This window comes from Bacillus rossius, chromosome 1, assembly GCF_032445375.1.
Source record: "Bacillus rossius redtenbacheri isolate Brsri chromosome 1, Brsri_v3, whole genome shotgun sequence".
Taxonomy (NCBI): Eukaryota; Metazoa; Arthropoda; class Insecta; order Phasmatodea; family Bacillidae; genus Bacillus; species Bacillus rossius.
Genome location: NC_086330.1, coordinates 89,554,878 through 89,576,367, shown reverse-complemented (window position 1 = coordinate 89,576,367; position 21,490 = coordinate 89,554,878). Strand labels below are relative to the sequence as shown.

The window sequence follows — 21,490 nt, the reverse complement described above, 5'->3', positions numbered from 1 at the left end:
GATCCACCATCATCCATCGTATTCAAGAAGCTAAATATTATTGCATAATCTTCGACAGTACACCAGACATCTCCCACAATGACCAAATGAGCCAAGTTCTGCGATACGTACATATCGAAGGAGAAAAAGTCGCCGTGGTAGAATCTTTCATTGACTTCTTAGAACCAAAAGGAAAAAATGCAGAAGATCTCAGCAACGATATAATCGCGAAGATAACATCAGACGGAGAAAAAGTCGCCGTGGTAGAATCTTTCATTGACTTCTTAGAACCAAAAGGAAAAAATGCAGAAGATCTCAGCAACGATATAATCGCGAAGATAACATCAGACGGACTGGACAAACAGAATCTGAGAGGACAAGCTTATGACAATGCTGCCACAATGTCAGGGATCCACAATGGAGTTCAAGCCCGGATTAAAGCACTGAATCCGAAAGCTATATTCGTTGCATGCACAAACCACTCACTAAACTTGGCTGGGGTACACGTTGCTTCTGAATCAGTGGATTCCGTGACGTTTCTTGGAACTCTGGAGAAGCTGTTTGCCTTCTTTTCCGCATCAACTGTTCGATGGAACGCTTTGGTTTGCCGTCACAGGTCAAGCAGTAAAACGAGTCACTGAAACGCGCTGGAGCGCTAGACATGTAGCTGTCAAGATGCTTAAAAATAAGTTTGAGGTAGTTCTTGAGGTACTGGAACAATTAACAGATTCATCTCAAACTTCCGAAACAAGATCGGGAGCCAGACTTCTCCTGACAGCCATGCAGTCATTTAACTTCCTAACTTTTCTTGGCTTGGCTTTTGGGCTGCAGTGCTACCTGAAGTAGATGACGCACAGATTTACCTGCAGCAACGAGGACTAAGTGTGGATAAGTGTGCTCAGAAACTCTACGCTTTGAAAACCCTCTTAGTGGAAAGTAGAGACCGTTTCGTGGAAAAAGCAATTGACTTTGCTAAGACTCTCTGCGAAAAACTCGGAATCAAACTCAAAACGAGAAGAATTCGCAGGAAAAAACGCATGCATGGCGATGAATCTTCTGAAGATGCAGCTTTCAACAAGATCATTCAAGAAATGACGACTCAATTCCAGCAAATTCAAGAAATATCGGACAAGTTCGGATTTTTGATGACAGCGAAACTTTTGGACAGCAAGTTCGAGTGTGATCTTTCCCATTTATTAGAAGACATCGACAAGGACGAGTTTCAGATGGAGCGGAAACATCTTCAGCAGTTTGTCGTTGTTGCCTGTTCTGAATCAGAGGAAGATATAAGTGGTAAAGGACCACTGGAGCTCCTCCAGTTCATTCAAAAACCGAATCTCGGAATTTCGGATCCAAATATAGTCATCTTGATTCGTATATATTTGACTTTGGCGATTAGTGTTGCAAGTTGTGAGAGAAGTTTTTCGAAGTTGAAGCTAATAAAAAATTACCTCAGATCTACTATGAGCTCCGCTAGACTATCAAACTTGGCTATATTGTCGATTGAACAAGAATTGAGTGCTAATATTGATTTTGACAGTTATTTCTGACTTCGCTGCTCATAAGGCCCGTAGAATCCGCTTGTAAAACCGCTCATCCTATTTTAACTTCAATAAAAGGTACCTCATTGCATGTGAAATTTAATTTTAATTAAGCACCTATAGAATGGGGGCGGCAAAATGGGTCTCCCGCCCCAGGCGCCGAGATGGCACGCTACGCCCCTGCAGTGACTATACTTTGCTTGTATTAACGCCCATAAGGCAGTACATGCAACAACAAAAAAATACCTTTCAGTATAGTTCACACAGGCCTATATTCACCCGACAATTCAGAAAAGAGTTACGAGGATATGAATAGGATTAAATATTATATTAACTAAATTAAAACAATATATTCAAATAACATAACATCTTATAAAAACGCTTTTGAATATTTTTAATATTTTTAAAACCTACAATTTTCCGTATTTTTAGTGATAAAAGTTAGCAACTACATCTCTGTTCTGTTAGAAGTACAATAATATTTCAAATAAACTTGATTTTTATCAGTTACGGAATACATATGTGCACACATGATATTACAAATTATTTTTTTTTCAAAACAGCGTAAATAAATCAACTTTTGCAAATAAAATATTTTTAAGTCAGTGTGAGACCACTTTTTGAAACCAAAACACGCATCAAATATATTTACTCAACATAGAACTTTAAAAGGTGCACACGCTCATCACGTCTGCGACTGGAATAGTGCCCTGAGAAGCTGGGCGGAAGGGGACTCTCGCATGCAGAGGACAGTGCTCAAGAGTCGTGCGGGGAGCCACGATGCTCCGGCGTGGAGGAACAGCCCCAACATGAGCCTCGCATGAGCCTCACATGAGCCTCACATGAGCCTCACATGAGCCGCTCGCGAGCGCGGCCCTCTGCTCGCGCCGGCAGCCTGAAGGTCACCGCCCGCTTGGACGCGAGCCTGTCCCTAGGCGGCCCGACACAGAGTGCGCTCGGCTTACAGGCCTGGGTCAGCTGCTCCACCTTCCTCCGCATGTCCTGGTCCTGCAAATATTCATGTAAAATTTACATATATTTGTAAATTTTATACACTGCCATGGGCACAACTTTACCAATATAAAATTGTATTCGCCGTAATCCCGGGTACCGTGTACTGTTAAGTATTCGGTCCTTATGGCGTTCACGATCATCTGAACACAGGATGGTGGTAATGCACGGACAGTTGAGTGACGTCACTCCAGCTAACGGCCTGCGCCAGGTTTGTGGGAACCCCTAACACAATGGGCTGCATTGTGGAAACGGTTTTTGAAGTACTGTGTTTGACGACGGATATGCTAATGCATACTTAACCATCGTGGGGTCGAGCACGATTTACGCATTGTTTCGGGTGTTGAAATGTGGCGGTGGCGGTGATGTAGAAAAGACTTCAACCGAGTCACATCATACCATCTACTGACAATTTATAACTATGTCTAAACACGCTTCATGTCAACCTTTAATACAATAAAATATCTTCACTTATTTAATTGAAACACATGAAGAACACGCCACACACGAGAGACAATCTTAACAACTACAATCAGTTATGGAAGGATATACACACCTCTTTGTGAATTATTCACTGGTGAAATGCTACTAGAAATAAATACGTATCACTAACTCTTCAGTCAGCCAATCAGGATGCGGAAGCTCTTTCAGACCCCAAGATTTAAGGGAAATGACAAATTATGGGTTTAAAGGGTTAAAAATAGTGATATTTTTGTAATAAACTTAATTCACTTTTAATACTGGTTTATTTCACGAGAACATGACGTGGATTTTGCCCGAATCGCGCTGTCCACTAGAGACCTTTTGTCACTGTACGTAACAAATTTATCTGATGTTACAACATTTTTTTAAAAGAATTTAGTATTTTCCCTAGTTTCACAGACACTAATTGAACTGTAGCTTATGTACGTAATGTTTTAAAGACGTGCATTTTTTAATTTCATGGAAGAAAATGTTAATTTTTGTCCATGGAGACTTATGGAATGAAACAAGACTATGGAATAAGTTTTTTTTTGTACATTAAACAATTGTATTTGAAAAGCACATAGAAAATAATACCATAATTAAATGACAGAAACCGAGAAACGCTTGAAAAACAATAATATTTAGGCCTACATATATTACTAAATATAAATAGGTAGACATTTTTATATAAAGTTTGTACAGATCACTTCAAATCATTATAGGATAAAGCAATTAGGTTTTGAAATTTGCTGCTGGGTTCATAAACATAAGTATATATAGTCATTTTACTTAAACAATCATTCATTCTAATAATAAATTAATCAATATAAAATAATCGTGCACTTTTAACCCAATTAAAACAATGCTGACATTCTTTTAACTATTTGCACTGATATGTTTTCCAGTGTCGGATATCAGTGTGCCTGATGACGGGAATATAAGCCAGTTATCGAAACGTCGCAACTGTTTCGTCACAGGAAACCTGCTGTGCTTGTCGATGTTGTCGGCCTTGTGTTGTCCATGACACCTGTACAGGTTCATCTTCAGGTCCGTGACACGCTTATTTAAAGTGTTTTTTGACGTGACAACGTCTAATAAATCGATGAACGCCGGCTGCACGCACGAAAAAAGTGTCCAGTTACGCTCATTGTTCCGTTACGCTGTGTCCCGTTACGCTCATTGTACGCTTGCGCCGCACCGACAGAAGTGAAAACTTAAAACTTTGTTTATAAATGTGTAATATGAAATAATTTCTACGTCAAATGTACGTAAGAAAATGAATCTGATTACTAGTATAATTTCAAGTATTTATTCTTTTATTATTTAAAAAAGTAGCATCTGTCGGCGAGTGCAGTAATAATAGGTTATGTTACAATTAACCAAAAAATTATGGTGATTCATATAATTGATGATACATATTTGATTACAGTTTATTTATATGAAAACTTGTTCATAATTATATTTAAAATTTATAGCTAAACGCTAGTTTTTAAAATTAATTACAAGTCATCAAAACGTGAACTGTTTCGTCGACTGTTTATAAAGTGGAGTGAAAAGTTAATGTGGTTTTTATTAGAACAATTTCGGAAATAAAGGTTAATTATTCTTTCATTTTAAAAATCTGATTGCTAGTATAATTTCAAGTATTTATTATTTTATTATTAAAATAAAAATTATTCAATTTTATTCATGAAAGTATGCCATCATTTCATCAATGTTTTGTTATGACGTTGTCACGTAAAACTATCGTCCGTAAACAGACTTTACAGGCAAACAAGTTTTTTTTTTTAATTTTCATTTCTTACTAGGCATTTATGAATTTTTCCCCTTGTCATCAGTGCAGAACTGCAATGGCGTGTGTCGAAAGAACACGATGCTCACAACCAACGCTCTACAGTTGAAGTAGCGGGAGCAGTTCACCTGCAACCACTCGTGCCGCAGCACGCCGCGCAGGTCGATCCTGCGGTCCGGCTCGCAGACCAGCATCTGCCGCAGGAGGTCCTTGCACGGCGCAGACACGTCCAGGCATCGCAGGCAGTAGGCCACAGCGATCCTGTTCCCCCAACACCGTCCCGCCAGGCTGCGCGAAACCCGACACCACACACCTGGTTGTGCCTCTTACAATTTAAAACACACGTCATTTTTTTTTATCCCACCAATACGCTTTGCGTAGTAAAACGAATGCTCTCCGACCAACAGTAAAATAATTCAACATTTGAGAGTTATTTGACCTTAACATAGTGTTACGAGGATACCAAAGGCAGGCAACGAGGCAGGCCAGTCGGCACATCGCGCCGGCCGGCAAGGGAGGAGGGGCAAGGGAGGCCCCACCTCCGGGACAAGTAGCACCCGTCCCTCTGCGGTAATCCCATTAGGAGCGGCGCCACTCTCCCTGTCTCTCAAGAGTACTGCATGTTCCCAGAGCCCCGTCCGCGTCAAGTGGCGTAACTAGGACGTCATTGTTCTCGTGCCGTAATTTTTATCTGAAAATGTGACAAAATATTCATGTAAAATTTGTTAATTTTCGTTATATCAACTGTATACCTACAAAATAGCATTCTAAGTAATACTGGGAAATTATGCTTTGTGTTGTCCCAGTACTTCCAATAGTTAAATGTTATTTGCAAACTGTTTCCTGAAGAGCTATCAAGTTTTAACTGCGCACAACAATTAGAATAGTAAAATAAAGAAAGTTCAATTATTGAAGTGTCGATTACCTTTTCAATGATTTACTATATGTAAATATATAATATATATAATATAAATGCGTGTGTGTATATATAATATATAATATAAATGCGTGTGTGTATATATAATATAAATGCGTGTGTGTATATACTATATATAATATAAATGCGTGTGTGTATATATACTATATATAATATAAATGCGTGTGTGTGTATATATATACTTTAATGAAACAAATTAAAAAATAAAATTATGCAAAAATAACTATAATCAATGTGTTTTACAAAGTTACAATATATTTCTATTAGTATTTAAAACTACTAATTAGCAACAAGTTTCTAAGGGAATGTTAGGTAAAAGTAGTGATAGATATTTTTCTGAGTGTGTTAAATCGGGGGTTTTAAGTACGCAAAACTTAGGGCCGGTTTCACCAAGCAGGTTTAATTTTGTTACAAAACGAGATTTACAAAACTAGATGAAGTATAATCGTAAGTTTAATTCCGAAGTGTGTTTCACCATCGTTACACAAGTTTAAATTAATCGAGGTTTCTAAAACTCGATTTAAAAATGCCTTCCATAAAAATAAACCCATTACCTAGCGAAGATACCCGAATATCTGTCGGAGATACACGAATATGTATTTTTTTCCCCTATTGTAGCTGCAGCTTTTGGCCGAGCGTAATTTATGGTGGCCGCATAAACCTAAAAAAAAAAAAAAAAAAAAAAAAACTATTTTTTTTTGAAAAATTAGTACTACCGTGAAAATTGTCATATTGCATATAAACATGATTGGCAATGGTGCAGTTTCAGCTGTAATTAAAGAAAAGCGACAAAGAAGTCGAAATCTTTCGCCACATGAGAATACAGTTTTGTTAGATCAGTCTGTGCAGACTGTTTCGACGGACGGAAATGGGTTCTGAAGTCCACTTCATCATAGCTTTCAAAATAATTACCCCTTTCGCGAATTGTACGAGGTCGACGCAAGGGAATAAAATCATCTCCATCCGAATCTTCTTCAAATATAACATTGTAAGCTGCTCGAGCCATTTGTTTACATACGTTAAGCGAGATTAGCTGCGCAAACTGGATGAACTTGGCCAGTTAATATAAAGTCTCGCTTTACTCTGGAAAATCGAGATTACGCATGTGGTGAAACGCAGAATCGACTAAACGAGTTTATATTGAAACTAATCGAGATTAATTTGCTTAAACTAAGTTGGTGAAACCGGCCCTTAGAGGGTACAAGATCTTTTCGGGGCAGGACGTGACAGGTATTTAAACGATGAGTCTGCCGAGGCGAGTGATCCCTTGGTGAGCGCAAATTGACGACGAGCGACGGGCTTCGGATGTGAAGACTGGTGCATGGAGAACTGTGTTGCGTGTGCGGCGGACGAGTGAGTATCGCGAGACAGTGTGTTGGCTCTGAGGTGTGCGGTAAGAGACAAGCAGTTGGGAGAGCCACTGTCGAACCATGCTTCAGGAGTTCCGGGGGGAGGGGGGGGGAAGAGTAAATTTGTTGTATTTAAAGAATAAAGGCAGACTTTTAAGTTTTGTTATTTAATTTATTTCTAGTGAAAATAGTAACCAAGAATAAAACCTGTTAATTTGCCTATCCTTTTCGAAAATGTTTCCCCACTCAATATTTAAAATTTGTCCTGCGCCATTAAAAATATTTTGGTTGGATGGAACGCAATATCATTGTTTTCATTAGGCTTGGTTCCAATTGGCCGATTCCGTCAAACAGCTGTAACAGTCAACCACGCTAACTGCTACCATTTTTGTGCTGGGGATAAGTTTCAAGGATATGCCAAATGAACAGAAAAAAAAAGGTGTGATTTCGCCTGAATATAATTACTCCATACTTAGGAAACTTATAACAGTTATTAAAAGATATTAACATACAATATCAATTTCATACTTAAAGAGCTCTCAGGTATATTGAGAGAAAAAAAATATATGGGCCGAGAACGTGACTGCAAGCGGGAGAAATGTCAAACGGGCTGCCAACGATGTCTTTGACTTGCAAAAGTTCAGATAGGTCCCTGAGAAAATGTGCCTTGTGCTACTGCTGCAAAGTTTAACTACGTAGAATACACCAGCCTAACAAAGCGTAAATCACCCTTTATTAACTAAATTATACAGAAAATAAAATTTCCAAAAACCATTTAAAATTATAATAAAAAAAAAGTGCCGAAATTCCTAATTTCCGGAACACAGCCAACATTTTATAACCTGCCAAAATTAAATAATAAAACATGATGAAAAACCCAGTCATCCAACTAACATGGCTACCCTGTTGAGGTTTATCTATTAGTCATAACTCTCCAGTATTATTTGAAGGTGTTTAAAGTAAAAGCCTGTGTGACAGGGCTTTTTAGAATGGTCCTCGCACGCCATGTTAGTTTTTTAATTTTATCATAAGTTAAGGACTATTTCTGAAACATTTAACACAAAACCTCAATAGCATTTGTTGCTATTACAAATATTTTCGACAGAATTTGTGATAAATAAAAACAAATGCAGGGTTATAAGGTGATTTTTCCTAATTGTGTATCCAGATGTATTTTAAAATAAAATATAAAACAAAGAAAGTAACTGGATATGTTTGTAATACAAAACTGTATAATTACGAAAATATGTTTGGTTTTGAAAACATCTAAAAAACTTCGAGGAATATTGTACCTGGGAGCAACTGCTCTAAACATCATCCAATTGTATTTCAACGTAAAAAACTAAGCAGACGAATGTGTGCGATTTAAAACCATAATGTATCCTTTTTAAAATTTTGAAAATATCAGTTACCTATAAAGCTTTGATATAAAGTGGATAAGCAGAAAGGCCAATTACAGGGTAAAATGTTTAGTTTACAAAAAATAGCTTTTAATTATGACGAAAAAAAACTGGGAAAAATGTGATTATTTCAGTAATAAATGATGAGCGAAATTTGTGTGTTCTCGTGCAAACACCTATAATATGAAACTATTTATTCGAAATTTAAATTAGAATTATTTAATAAAATGCTGAGCTTGATAAATATACGAAAATTGTGTTTTCAACTACAGCTATGAACGCGAAGAATCACGCTGACCGAAATTTTAAAGTAAATAATGAGAAGGCTCCAATGAAAGCTTCGGACCTGATCTCCGCCATGTAATGTTATTGAAACACTGGCCGTCTAAACGTGTGGCTTAGTGAACTCTGCCACAGACGGCAGCACCGCTCGGTGAATGACCCACCACTCGAGCAGCAGCACCGCGAGGCTGTACACGTCCGAGCGACGGGGGCAGCGCTGGGGGCCAGGCGCGCGCGCCTCGGGGGCCTCGTAGAACCAGGCGTCGCGCAGCTTGCGGCAGTCCCTGCGCGCGTCCGCCCGGGAGGGCCCGTGGTCCGCCAGCCGCGCCAGGCAGTAGTCCTCCGCCGAGCGCAGCAGCACGTTCCGCGACTGCAGGACACCACCATGCCACACACCATGCCATATACCATCTTCAAATAATTTAAAAAACAAATTTTACAAATTGAAAAAGATTTAGACCTCTACACCTTGCCATTTCATATATTTTGATACCGCTTGGAAATAAAGTTACCATGCCTTTTTTATTTTGATTTTTTTTTTTGACATGGCACAGGCCTTAGCGTTGGCTACTTCTTGAACTTAATTGTGAACTGTTGTGATTGTCGTCGACAGTTTTAGTCGCCCGCGTAAAATGTTTCTCTCCCCCCCCCCCCCCTCGCGGCACTTGCAGATTATGTGGTTGCGACGAGGGATGGAAGGTCCCGGAGATATGATTTTTGCCTTTACATGCCAAAAATTGGGATAAGTCGAAAATAGAATACTAGCAAAAAGATAGGAAAATACGAGATGGCGGGGAAAAATCCCCCTTAAAACAAGGTCTTTCTTAACTGTAAACTGCAAAAATTGTTACCACCCCACAGCAGATATTCAAATTGGTCAACTAAATTCCTCACCTTCAAAAGTTGTTACAAAAACCATTTTCTTTCTTTTCCTTTATTAATACTATTTAAATTTTGGCAAGACTAAGTCATTAGCATGAACCTTGTACAAACTTTTATCTCTTCTGGATTACTGTGTGTATTTAAATTCAGTTTTTTTATCAATCATTATATTGGATATATTTCAATTTTTAAAACATACATTTGTACCTGTATTACTTTTATACCATCATGTTTGTACGTTTTGTATGTTTAACATTTAAAGTATAGTTTGAAGTATCCATATCATTGTGTACAAACATTTATATGCTAAAATAAACAAAACGTAAATGAATAAAAACACAACACTGTCACATGCAGTGGCAATAGCTCTGGCTGGCGTCCCTACAAGACATGCACGACGTGGTCAGTGTCTCCAGTTCGTAATTATGTAATCTGAGATTTGGCAGGTTTCATTCAATTCTGATGACATATTTAAAGATATTCAGTGTTTATGTAGGTAACTACCGAAGAAGAATGTTTCTAATAATTTCAAAGAACGTAGTAAGAAAAAAAATACCAAAACAGCAAATTAATTTTGTATGTTTTAATTTAGAGTTTCAAAATACGTAATGTTATGAGATAATTGATCGTTTTGTATATTTTTTTTATATGTAAGCTAATCTTCCTAATCGTCAAAGATGTGTAACATTATGTGTAACATTATGTGTAACAATATGTGTAACATTATGTGTAACATTATGTGTAACAATATGTGTAACAATATGTGTAACAATATGTGTAACATTATGTGTAACATTATGTGTAACAATATGTGTAACATTATGTGTAACATTATGTGTAACATTATGTGTAACATTATGTGTAACATTATGTGTAACATTATGTGTAACATTATGTGTAACATTATGTGTAACATTATGTGTAACATTATGTGTAACATTATGTGTAACATTATTTGTAACCTTAGTTACAAGCAAATTAATGTGCTTTAATGTTGCAATATATAATACGAAACTCACGACACCGAATTTAACGTATAATTCACTAAAATAATGCCAAGCGTGATAAAATATACAACTGCGTTTTAAACTACATTTATTGACGCGAATCACACGTAGTTTCCACAACCGCCGCTATATTTCGCTGCTGGAGAATCTACGTCTACTATTTAATCATTTTATTAGCAAATATAAATTTTTAAACCATATAATGAAACGGCTCCAATAAAAGCGAACATGACTTGAAAAAATACTAAAACCCGGCTTTGGACCTCTTTTTTAACAAGCAATTTTACTAATCTACTGTCCATCTTGTTGAAATAATTTAAACAGTTAATACTTTGAAGTATCCCCTTGGTTTTGTGAACTTTGGTTCGCGCCATCCCCCACAGATGGCAGCACCGTGGTTACACGTTTCCGCTCCGTTAATGAAATTACTCCCACCAAATGCCGTATACCGAGAGCAAATATGTTACACAGCAATATCCGGTCACTATCCAACCCCTGCTTTCACTCTTCGCCAACAACGATGCAGCGACACGCTACTTGTGTCTAGCCGCTGACAACTGGGCCACATCTTCGGCTTCATTCGGGAATCCACGCCGCTGCTCGTGAGTGTGACAGTGCATGAACGACAACCACCACAACAATTTTTTGTGCACTCACTTTCAGTTACAGTGTTAAAATAAACTGCCTTTAACTTATAAGATGCCATGCTTAAAATTAGCAAGAAGTAATTTAAAGAATTATTCAGTAGGTTAGCTACATTATAAATAGGTAAGTATAGCTACATTAAAAATACTGTAAAATCATTTTATGGTTGCTTAGCAAATAACATTTTAATATGCAGCTATCCAGCGCTAGGAAACAGTTTACATGATTTCACAGTATATTTAATATAGCTATCCTAACCAAATCAACCGTCCACAATGTTTTAAAGTATTTATAATGTTGCTAACCTAACCTAATTGACCATTGGTTATCATGAGTTGTCCATCCTTCCGCGCCGTCTTTTTTCGTCAAGAGTGTCGGGTGTGCCGATCATACCCGAGGCTAGCCGAAGATACGGCACAGTTGTCAGCGGCTAGACAAGTCGACACGCTTCGCCGCTGTAAGTAGCGCACTCACCTTGATGTTCTGGTGTGCGAGTCCCTCCTCGCGGTGGAGGTAGTCCACGGCCAGCACCATCTGGTAGAAGTAGAACTTGGCCAGGCCCTCGGGCATGCCCTTCTTCTGCACGACCCTGCGGCTCAGGTCGCCGCCCTCCATGAACTCCATCACCACGAACCAGAGTTGGCCGACCTTCACTCGCTCTTTGACGACCACCACGTGCGACTTCAAACAAACACAGCTCTACGTCAAGGCCCCCGCCTATCCGGGCACACGTGCGGTGTACAGAGTTTCAGAAACCACCTTATCTAGAGTTTCAGAAACCACCTTATCTGTTTACGGAAAGCATTTAAGAATACGCTGAGGGAGGAAAAATAGTTCTGTTTCCGTATTGTGAATTTAAATTGTATTTTAGGGAGCAAAAAAAGACCACACTTCCTCTTTTTTCAAAGTAATTTTTAGACATATACATCCGGTACCGATTCTTGAATCTATCTTCATTTCATTCAATCTAAGGTTACGGTTACCGCTGGAATTTCATTGTTGCACGATGCACGACTAAGTCTGCGGGTCCGTTGAAAGCCTCGCTCTTAGAGGTAATACCGCGCAAGAAGCACTAGTGAGCGTCGCTCTTATCCCGCCTCAAAAAACAGATACACCTCTGAGTAGTATAGGATAGCCGGTCCGAGCCCATGCACCAGGCGGTGGATTGTGATTGTCGGTCCGCCATCTTGGATTGTGACGTCACGGCAGCCATCTTGGATGGCCTTGGCCTTGACCTTTACCATTGACATTGACACCTTGGACCTTCAAAATTTGCCACAATTACCCTAAATTGACCAAAATTTACCCAAAAATCACCAAATTTCGCCAAAATTTCCAGTTTTTTGGGAAAAAAAATTCCACCAAATATTCTCAAAAAAATTTGAAAGAAATTAAAAAATATCTATTTTCGAAGAAAACTTTCTCGTTTTCTTACACAAAAATTCAAAAATTAGGATTTCGAAAAACCTCAAAAGTCTTTTGCCTTAGAAAGAACACAAAATCCTAAAAGAGGCTTAAGCATCCGTGTCTACAGCCTACGATAAGCCTCTGACGTCATCTAGGATTATGACAACACCTTGCAATTTCCGTTACGACCGCCATCATGAAAATATTTATTTATTATCCGATTTTAATGACAAAAATTAGAATTTATAAAAAAATTCATTGAATGAAATTTCAATAAAAAATTTAAAAAACATACTTTTTCGACATGGAGCTCTGAGTCTTCGGTTCGAACCCGGTGAGGGCAAAAAAATAAAAATGGCGTCCAATTCTTCCCTCATGGTGGATGCAGGCAGACTGACCCCCACCACTTTTGTCAAAGTATTTTGTCACCTAGTATGATGTCATGTCCACCATCTTGAAAATCCGTAATTTTTATGTTAGAAATTCGGGTAAAAGTTTAAATTAACAAAAAATTATTAATTAAAATTTAATAAAAATCTTTAAAACCTTCGTTGCACTTTTCGTTATGTCTGCCATCTTGGAAAATTGTAATTATTTAGCTAGAAATTCGGGAAAAAATTCATCAAAAATATCACTCATTAAAGTAATGATTGAATATATCAATTCCTGTTCTTGGTTCAATCCCTGGACGATGGAAAAAAAAAATTTATGTAAAAAATAATAATTTCAATAAATCATGATCAAAGTCCTAAAAGAGACTTAAAATCATCTACCACCATCATCCTATAAAACATTACGACCACCATCTTAGATATTTGTATTTATTGACTTATAAATTCGGGAAAAATTCCAAAATTCACCGAAAAAATCACACATTACTTTACATATTGAAACGATACTTGGTTCGATCTATGGACGAAGCTAAAAATAAATTTAATTTAAATACCAGAAAAGTGTCAGGTTCGAAAACTAAAACACAGCAAGTTCTTTTACAAACATAATATTTATTACATAATTTATATTTTATTACAGGATCACTTGCGAAAGCCAGCAATATTATAAACATTTAGCCCTGCATAGGCGTGAAATGGCTAATTCTTAGGTCCAATCGGTTTATACTTGTCAGAGACCAACCAGAACCTTTAGTGACATAGTCCTCTTCTTGACAGTTTCTGGATACCGTGTTTAACAGTTTGCTTCACATCGTCAGAACTGTAAATTACTGCAGCCGATGTCTTGATGCACACTTCTTCACTTTGTCATCGAACGGATATGGCTTTCCATATATACAGTCCAACTACAAGTTATATTTCAAAGGTCCGTTTGTTGCTACGTCATCAGTAAGCTGATTGATTATGTTCTGTCTAATATCGTCAAGAAAATTACAAATGTCTTTCGACTCACTAAGCGTATTTAGATAATAGTAGTCTTTCAATGTTCCACAAAATGCAGACTGTGCCAAGTAGAAGCCAATATCATTCACCTGTAGAGCACCGACCAGTCTTAGGTTTAGTTTCATGTCCAGATGCCATAGCAATCGGTTTCTGTGCATCTGTTTTTTTTTGCTTGTATGCTTTCGAGTCTCCAATCTAAAGTGATGTACAACTACTAAAGGCCTCAATGCTTTAGATTTTTATGTACAACTACTAGCTTAACTGTTGTTGCTATTTATTATACTTGTCTTGTATTGACACATAGATTTATATATATGTACATATGCTTGTGTGTAGGGATACAGTTGATAATAAGAGGTATATTATAATATTACAAAACAAATTGGTAATTTAAATCATTTATTAATGAAAGTCAGAATTATCTCAGGTTTTTAGCAAACGGAAAAATATTATTGCTTTCCAAATTTTAATCATTGTTGGCACTGCAGAACACACACACACATATATATATCATATATATGTCTTCACGAAAGACATATATATACATTTGTCTTCAAGAAAGACATTGAGAAACTTAAATATTGTAATATTAATTACGTGAATTTAATTTGACGCATTAACACACGACTTTAATTACCCAGTGGTCTGGGAGAGAGAGCATCAAAGCTCTACCGACTTTAACTATTTTGATCTAGCCGAGGTAAAAAAAATATGTAAATCATAATTCTAGACTGAATCTGTGGATACGATATTGAACCCGAACAAAAGAGACATTTGTTTGCTAAGTAAATGTGCGCATCGCCACTCTATATAGGTATATATGTATGGAAAAATGTCTATAGAGTGGCGATGCGCACATTTACTTAGCAATCAAATGTCTCTTTTGTTCGGGTCCGATATCGTATCCACAGATTCAGTCTAGAATTATGATTTACATATTTTTTTACCTTGGCTAGATCAAAATAGTTTAAGTCGGTATATATATATATATATAAAGTTTCTCAATGTCTTTCTTGAAGTTAGGCCACAAAATAAATTCGTTATGGGCGTGATACGTGTTTCGTATTAACGAGATGGAGTAACGAACACAGTCATGTATTACTAACGTATTTATGCACTCCTAGAATCTTTATACTTTTGGATAAAGCCCTATTAATATACAATGACACTTAAAAAATCCGTTTCTTTCATCCTTTTGTGCCAATGCCTATTTCTAAATAGCTATTCTTCAAGATAGTTTTCGACGAAGTCAGATACGTGTCCATTCATTGATAGGTCATTACATTCCCTTTTTAAAACCATCTTAATTCAAGTAGTTTAACAATGCGTGCCACATTTAAAATACGGCTCCTGATTGGCCGAGAACTAATGATAGTTACAAATCTTTTAAATGAAATACATCAATTCCGCGCGCAATAGCGCGGACACAAAATCTTACATTACATTTAAAATAAAGTCATTTAGTTATACAATTTTACATTAATAAACAAGGTGTCAAATTAGCAATTTACCGTTAACAGTTCAATTGTTCTTAGAGGGGTCCTTGCAATTGCTAGTCCTCAAACGTTCGTTTCAGTCAGAGTTTCAATTACATAGATATACATATCAAATCCAAAGAGTTTCCAAATAATAAGAATAGGTATATACAGGACGAAGAAATATAAATTAAAATAAATTATTCACTTAATCTGGGCTGGAAATGTACCCATAGTTGCAGTACAGCGAGGAGTCGAAATTTCTGTAGGTAGTTTAGCAGTAGGCGCACGGACTTCACCTTTACAGTTTTTCACATGTCGACGCAAATTATCAATTCGAGTAAACAATACATGACACTCATCACAGCGAAACTTCATGCGAGAAGGTTCTGCGTACATTTACTCCTCTCATGTCTCCGTACATCATGAGCAAATGCGAACGACATATCACAGTAGCTGCAAGGATAACGGGGTGATGAAGTCGAGCCTTTCAGACCCGATCCAGATACTGACGTTGCCGCAGTTGTACCATCTCCAGGCATACTCTTATGAACATCAGTGCATCGTTGTTGTATAGAAACCTTTACTTTCTGCCGAACAGCAGGACCTTTGCATATCTTCATGTACGTTTTCATATTATCTTGTCTTGCAAAATGCTTGTGACATTTCTCACAGCCAAACATTTTGCGAGGAGGGTTCTTAGCACATTCTATTCTCGTGTCGTCGAGCATTGCTGTTTGAGAAAATCTTGTCGCAGTAACAGCACCGATGTTCGTTAGTTGTTGACGAATCACCACACATTGAAGTCCCCATCGATGGCGGATCAGCGTTCGCCGAGTTTTCCGTGCAGCCAGCACTACCGGCATTAAAGTCTCTTCTGCTGGTGGTACCATAACTATTGAAGTCTCCTCCAATGTTGACGTTGCCAACGGGATCTGCTCCATAACCGTCGCCGCTGACGTCAGGGTTCCCGAAGATGATGGTACAACATCCATCGAGTGCGACGTTAAAGACGGTAAATATGCCATCGAGTTCACTAGAACAGGTAATTACGCGACTTTGAGAGGATAGCCATCGTCATCGCTGGACCATTTCCCAAGACTAAAGATGGTAACCGGTATATTCTGGTAGCAATGGATTACTTCAGCAAGTGGCCAGAGGCTTATGCACTTCCTAATCAAGAAGCCTCCACTGTTTCAGATGCAATAGTCAACAACTTCATTTGCAGATTTGGGGTACCAATGGAGCTCCACTCAGACCAAGGCCACAATTTTGGGTCGACAATATTTCAGGAGGTGTGTCGGTTACTGGAAATAAATAAAACCAGGACTACAGCCCTACATTCTCAGTCCGATGGCATGGTGGAGAGGTTCAACAGAACTCTGGACGAACACATGGCCAAAGTTGTGGCCGAGCATCAACAGGATTGGGATCAACATATCCAGTTGTTCCTAATGGCATATAGATCTTCCATCCATGACTCCACTGGGCAGACCCATGCGAGTATTGTGTTTGGACAGGAGTTGAAGCTGCCCTGTGATGTTAAGTTCGGTCGTCCACGCAAGGAGCCGACCAGCACCACTGAATATGTAAATCATCTAGAGGAGCGAATGTCACTTGTACATGAGGAGGCCCGCAGGAATCTTCGATTAGCGACGAATTGAATGAAGACTAGGTATGACCTGAAAGCCAATTCATCCGGATTCCAGAAAGATGATTTAGTGTGGTTGTATAACCCGCAACGAAGAAAGGGAAGGTGCCCTAAACTTCAAGCATCATAGGAAGGCCCCTATGAGGTCTTAAAGCGCCTAAATGATGTGGTTTACAGGATCCAGAGAGGAAAGAGGGGACGTATGAAAGTGGTACATTTTGACTGCTTGGGGGAATATGCAGGAAGGGATGCATTACCTGTTCGGGACGAACAGGTTTAAGGAGGGGGCAATGTTACGAACGTGAGCAAGGCCACTTCACGCGCAGGTGCAGAGCTAGCTGGGCTGCATCACATGCCGCCGTAACATGAGATGTGCAGTGCGCACCTGGGTCGCCACTGCCCCTCCCTCCAGCCCTCAGCTCCCTGCGCGGCGCTGTTAGTTTGACATCCAAAACCTGACAGCTGCGGAGTTACGCGAGCCGCCGACACGTGTTTCGAGAGATTTCTGCCGTCGTGTCGGCGCGGAATGACGCGACTGGCCCCAGCCGTGCACGTGAGTTCCAGAAATGAGGTCTGATATATAAAAAGAGGACGTCGGCCTGAGAGTTCAGTTCAGTGGAGTCGGGAGTTCTCCCGCAGCGGAGTTTCCGGGCGATAAGGCGGCTAAGTCCCTGGACGAAGGTTCCAGGGCGAAGAGTTCAGTTCCGGGCAATAGTGTAGCGGGCGCGGCGGAGTTCCAACCTAAGTTCCGAGCGAGGCGTCGAGTGGGATCTTGGCGAAGGGAAGTGCGGCGGCGGCGGCGGCGGAGTGCGGCGGCGGAGATCCACGAGGGGTGCTGCGGTGAGAGTTGCGCCAGAGGTGCGGCCCAACGAGGTGTGCGGTGAGTAAAAACGAGTGACAGAGGAAGCAACATTTTTAAGTACAATATATTAATTGGCATTTTTAGATTATTTGTTAGTAATGTAAATAGTGGCAATAAATAAAACTGTGTGTGTAATAAAATCTTTAATTGGGCTATCCTTTACAAACCCTGTAAATCGTAACAACAGTTTATCACAAGTAGGGAAACGTGGCCTGTTCATTCCGTCAACGCTTCATTCTCGTCTGATCAAATCTTCATTGTCTCTAATGGCGCCAATGATGAGACGTTGAGACCAATCCTTTCCTTCGAGGAAACCGCGCAGACAAATCATCGCACACAGAATTTAGTTACGGATGTCTGCAAAGATTTCTTCAATAATTACGCAGAAGCATACCAGTTTAGTTAATATTTCATGAAACTTGAAACTTAAAATTTTCAATTTTCAATTTTGTTTTTGGAAGTAAATGTGGCAATTATTGTTACAAATCACATATCCATGTTTATCCTTTGATCCTGATGGCACGATCCTGTATACATTTATCTTGTGGTACATGATGCTTGCTGTTTTAATTTAGTACATTGAAAGATCCTGGCCAAACAAAAATATCACAATACATACAAATTATGCCAGGTCATAGATATATATTTTTCTTTTTTACTAAACTTACGCTCATAATTCATTGTTATAGCCAAGATTTTGTTATGTCCAAGATATTTCAAAGTTCTAAATTAAAATGGCAAGCATTATATGTACAACAGGATCATTTATACAATGTCATTCTATCAGAATTATGGGATCAACTTTGGTTCTTGTTACTGAACTTTTACCATGCCAGCCTTTCCTTTAATTAATAGAAGTTCTCCATCTACCACTAGATGGCAGGTGGTTTTAACCGGAAATAATAAAAATTTATTACATTGCTCTGCCTTTCATACAATAAAAACCTATAAAAGTCAATGCATGAAATTTTCTGTTAGTTTAATTTCAGAAAAGCGTTTTAGTATACAACATTTATAGCAAATGTGACTGTAGTAAAGTAACTTATACAAGACGTTCATACTGAACCATTTTTTTTGTGTGTATATATACATATATAGATAATCATGCACCCGGCGAAGCTCAAGGGTTGGGAAAAAATAATTTTGAAGGGCCTAAAAAAATCACAACTTCCTTAGTCGGTAGCCTACTATATTAAATCCATATAAAATAATAAGCCAACTAATTAATTATATATAATTTTTTTTCTGCAAATATTTTTCTGTGCATCTTTTAAGAAAAATATATAGTTATATATAATTTATTATATATGTAATTATATATCAACTAGTCCAGTTCATACAACCAACTTTTTGGCTTCACATGAAAAAAAACTGATTGAAAAAATTTTACGGAAAAAGTAATACACCACATCAAGCCACAGAAGAGGAAATAAACTTTATGCCTTTGTAAGGTATATGTGTGGTAATGTATTAGATGACTAAAAGTTATTGTATGTGCACCAGCTATTTGTTTATATTTAGAATGCAGTGTGTGGGACGAATGTTTCAGAGAGACTGAGGATGTACTGTACATGCACCAAAACCAGTGGCGGATCCAAGGGGGGGGGGGGGGCACCAGAAACAAGTGCCCCCCCCCCCCCCCGAAAAACAAGTTGTCTGCTACATTAATATTGTCGACAAAAATGATTGTTTCTGAAACCAATAAAATATTTTAATATACTAATGAATTTCTTGTAGAACATAAAATCTGGTGGTTGGATGTTATGTTTAGTGTGAGTAGATTCAATACAAATTTAGTAATTTTAAGACATTTTTTCTCTGACTGCTCTGAAATCCTAGAGTGCCCCCTCCGAGGTGAAACTCTGGATCCGCCACTGGTCAAAACTGACTTAATGTTAACAATCGATTCAAGCTACAGGATGACATCGAACCAAGAACCACACACTCTTAAACGAGTAGTATTACGAGACATGCTTCATGGCCACACTAATGATGCGACGAGATAGTAAACTATGAAATAGTGTTTGGCTGTGATACGCGCCATAACCAATATTTTTATTGAAATTACTATTTCCTTTGCAAACACACCACCCACGACTGCCTTCTGCTTCCACAATTTGGTTTTAAAAAACATGTTTAGACAACCACTTCAATTTACACGAAAAAATAGTATTACCAAGGGAAAGTATAAACATAATTGAAAATAAACCCTTATGCTCATTTTACTAACGTCACCCCCACGAAATTTGTAATGCTGACGTCAAGGATGTGCTTAACATGATTGGCTGGAATGTTTTTTATCCGCTTAGCGTCTTTCGCGCTATTGCGATTCCAGCATAAATATAAACCAAAAATATTAAAAAATGATTTGGTTAGAAAGAAAATAAAACTAATTTCCTAAAATTAATATTGCTTATGAAAATAGTTAAATTTTTATTTAATAATCTCCGGAAGGCATGGAATCAATAACAAAAAAAACTATTTCAAAATGTCTACTTACATGGTTGACTTCTTTCAAGATATTTTCAATGTTCGGTGCATTGCTCCTGACTTGCTTGATTGCGAGCTTTCTGCCAGTTTTCTGAAAGAAAAAACCCCCTCAAAAATCAAGACATTCAACGTCCGCAAACTGAAAAATGTTGTTTCAAAATACGATAAGTAAGTAAGATTTCAAAATTACATAATGTATTATCAAAGAACCATTCAGAACTCTTACCAATATTGACAACGTAGAATTAGTCCATTGAAATTTTACATTTTTTGGGCTTAGCGTGCGTTTGTCAGATGACGCAATTATATTTTTTAGATATGAAGGGGGGGGGGGTTAGTGTAAAATTAAATCCAAGTTTGTGGGGTTGCAACCTTTGTCCCACGGCCGCCTTCTTGGAAAAAGAGGTTCAAATGGTTTTTACGGGGTTTACCTGCCAAACTATAGGTCTCACAATAACCATAATTATTTAACAATTTTTTGTTGCAAATAAAATTATCTACAACTTTTGTCCAGTAACTTTTAGTTGTAGAATCATAAATAAAAAGTTATAAGCGAAAATCCATAAAAAATTGAGAAAAAATCTATTTGTTGATATAACATATTTCTAATCTTTTACAAAAAAAATAATAAAAAACCATTTTTATAGATGGTGTTTTAAGGAACAATTTTTATTATAAAAATTTTTAAGTTTATTTATTAGTTGCTGCGAAACGAATACTATTCTTCAGTATTCATAACTATATATATATATATATATATAAATTATTTGCCATATTTTTTAATCAATTTGTTATTTGTTTTATGATAATCTTTTTGATTATTGATAATGCAATATTGTCATTAATTATTGATTTGACACCATCACAAAACTTTGGAATTATTGATTTTTAAAATAATTTAAAATCATTGAGTGTGTCATT

The 21,490-nt window shown here is 37.8% G+C and overlaps 1 protein-coding gene across 4 annotated transcripts in view; it reads right to left on the bottom strand.

Moving 5' to 3' along the window:
• Window positions 1-1,897: 1,897 nt before the first annotated feature.
• LOC134539591 (serine/threonine-protein kinase Chk2-like) overlaps window positions 1,898-21,490 on the bottom strand; it is a 38,689-nt gene continuing 19,096 nt past the window's right edge. For 3 of the 4 annotated variants that reach the window (XM_063381769.1, XM_063381776.1, XM_063381759.1), the window contains exons 3-7: window positions 20,580-20,660; window positions 11,765-11,971; window positions 8,921-9,126; window positions 4,917-5,076; window positions 1,898-2,528 (exon numbers count right to left, since the gene is read on the bottom strand). In XM_063381769.1, coding sequence (XP_063237839.1) covers window positions 2,370-2,528; window positions 4,917-5,076; window positions 8,921-9,126; window positions 11,765-11,971; window positions 20,580-20,660 — 813 coding nt within the window. In that variant the 3' untranslated portion in view covers window positions 1,898-2,369. The remainder of the gene's footprint in view (window positions 2,529-4,916; window positions 5,077-8,920; window positions 9,127-11,764; window positions 11,972-20,579; window positions 20,661-21,490) is intronic. The other variant, XM_063381783.1, reaches the window with a different exon arrangement.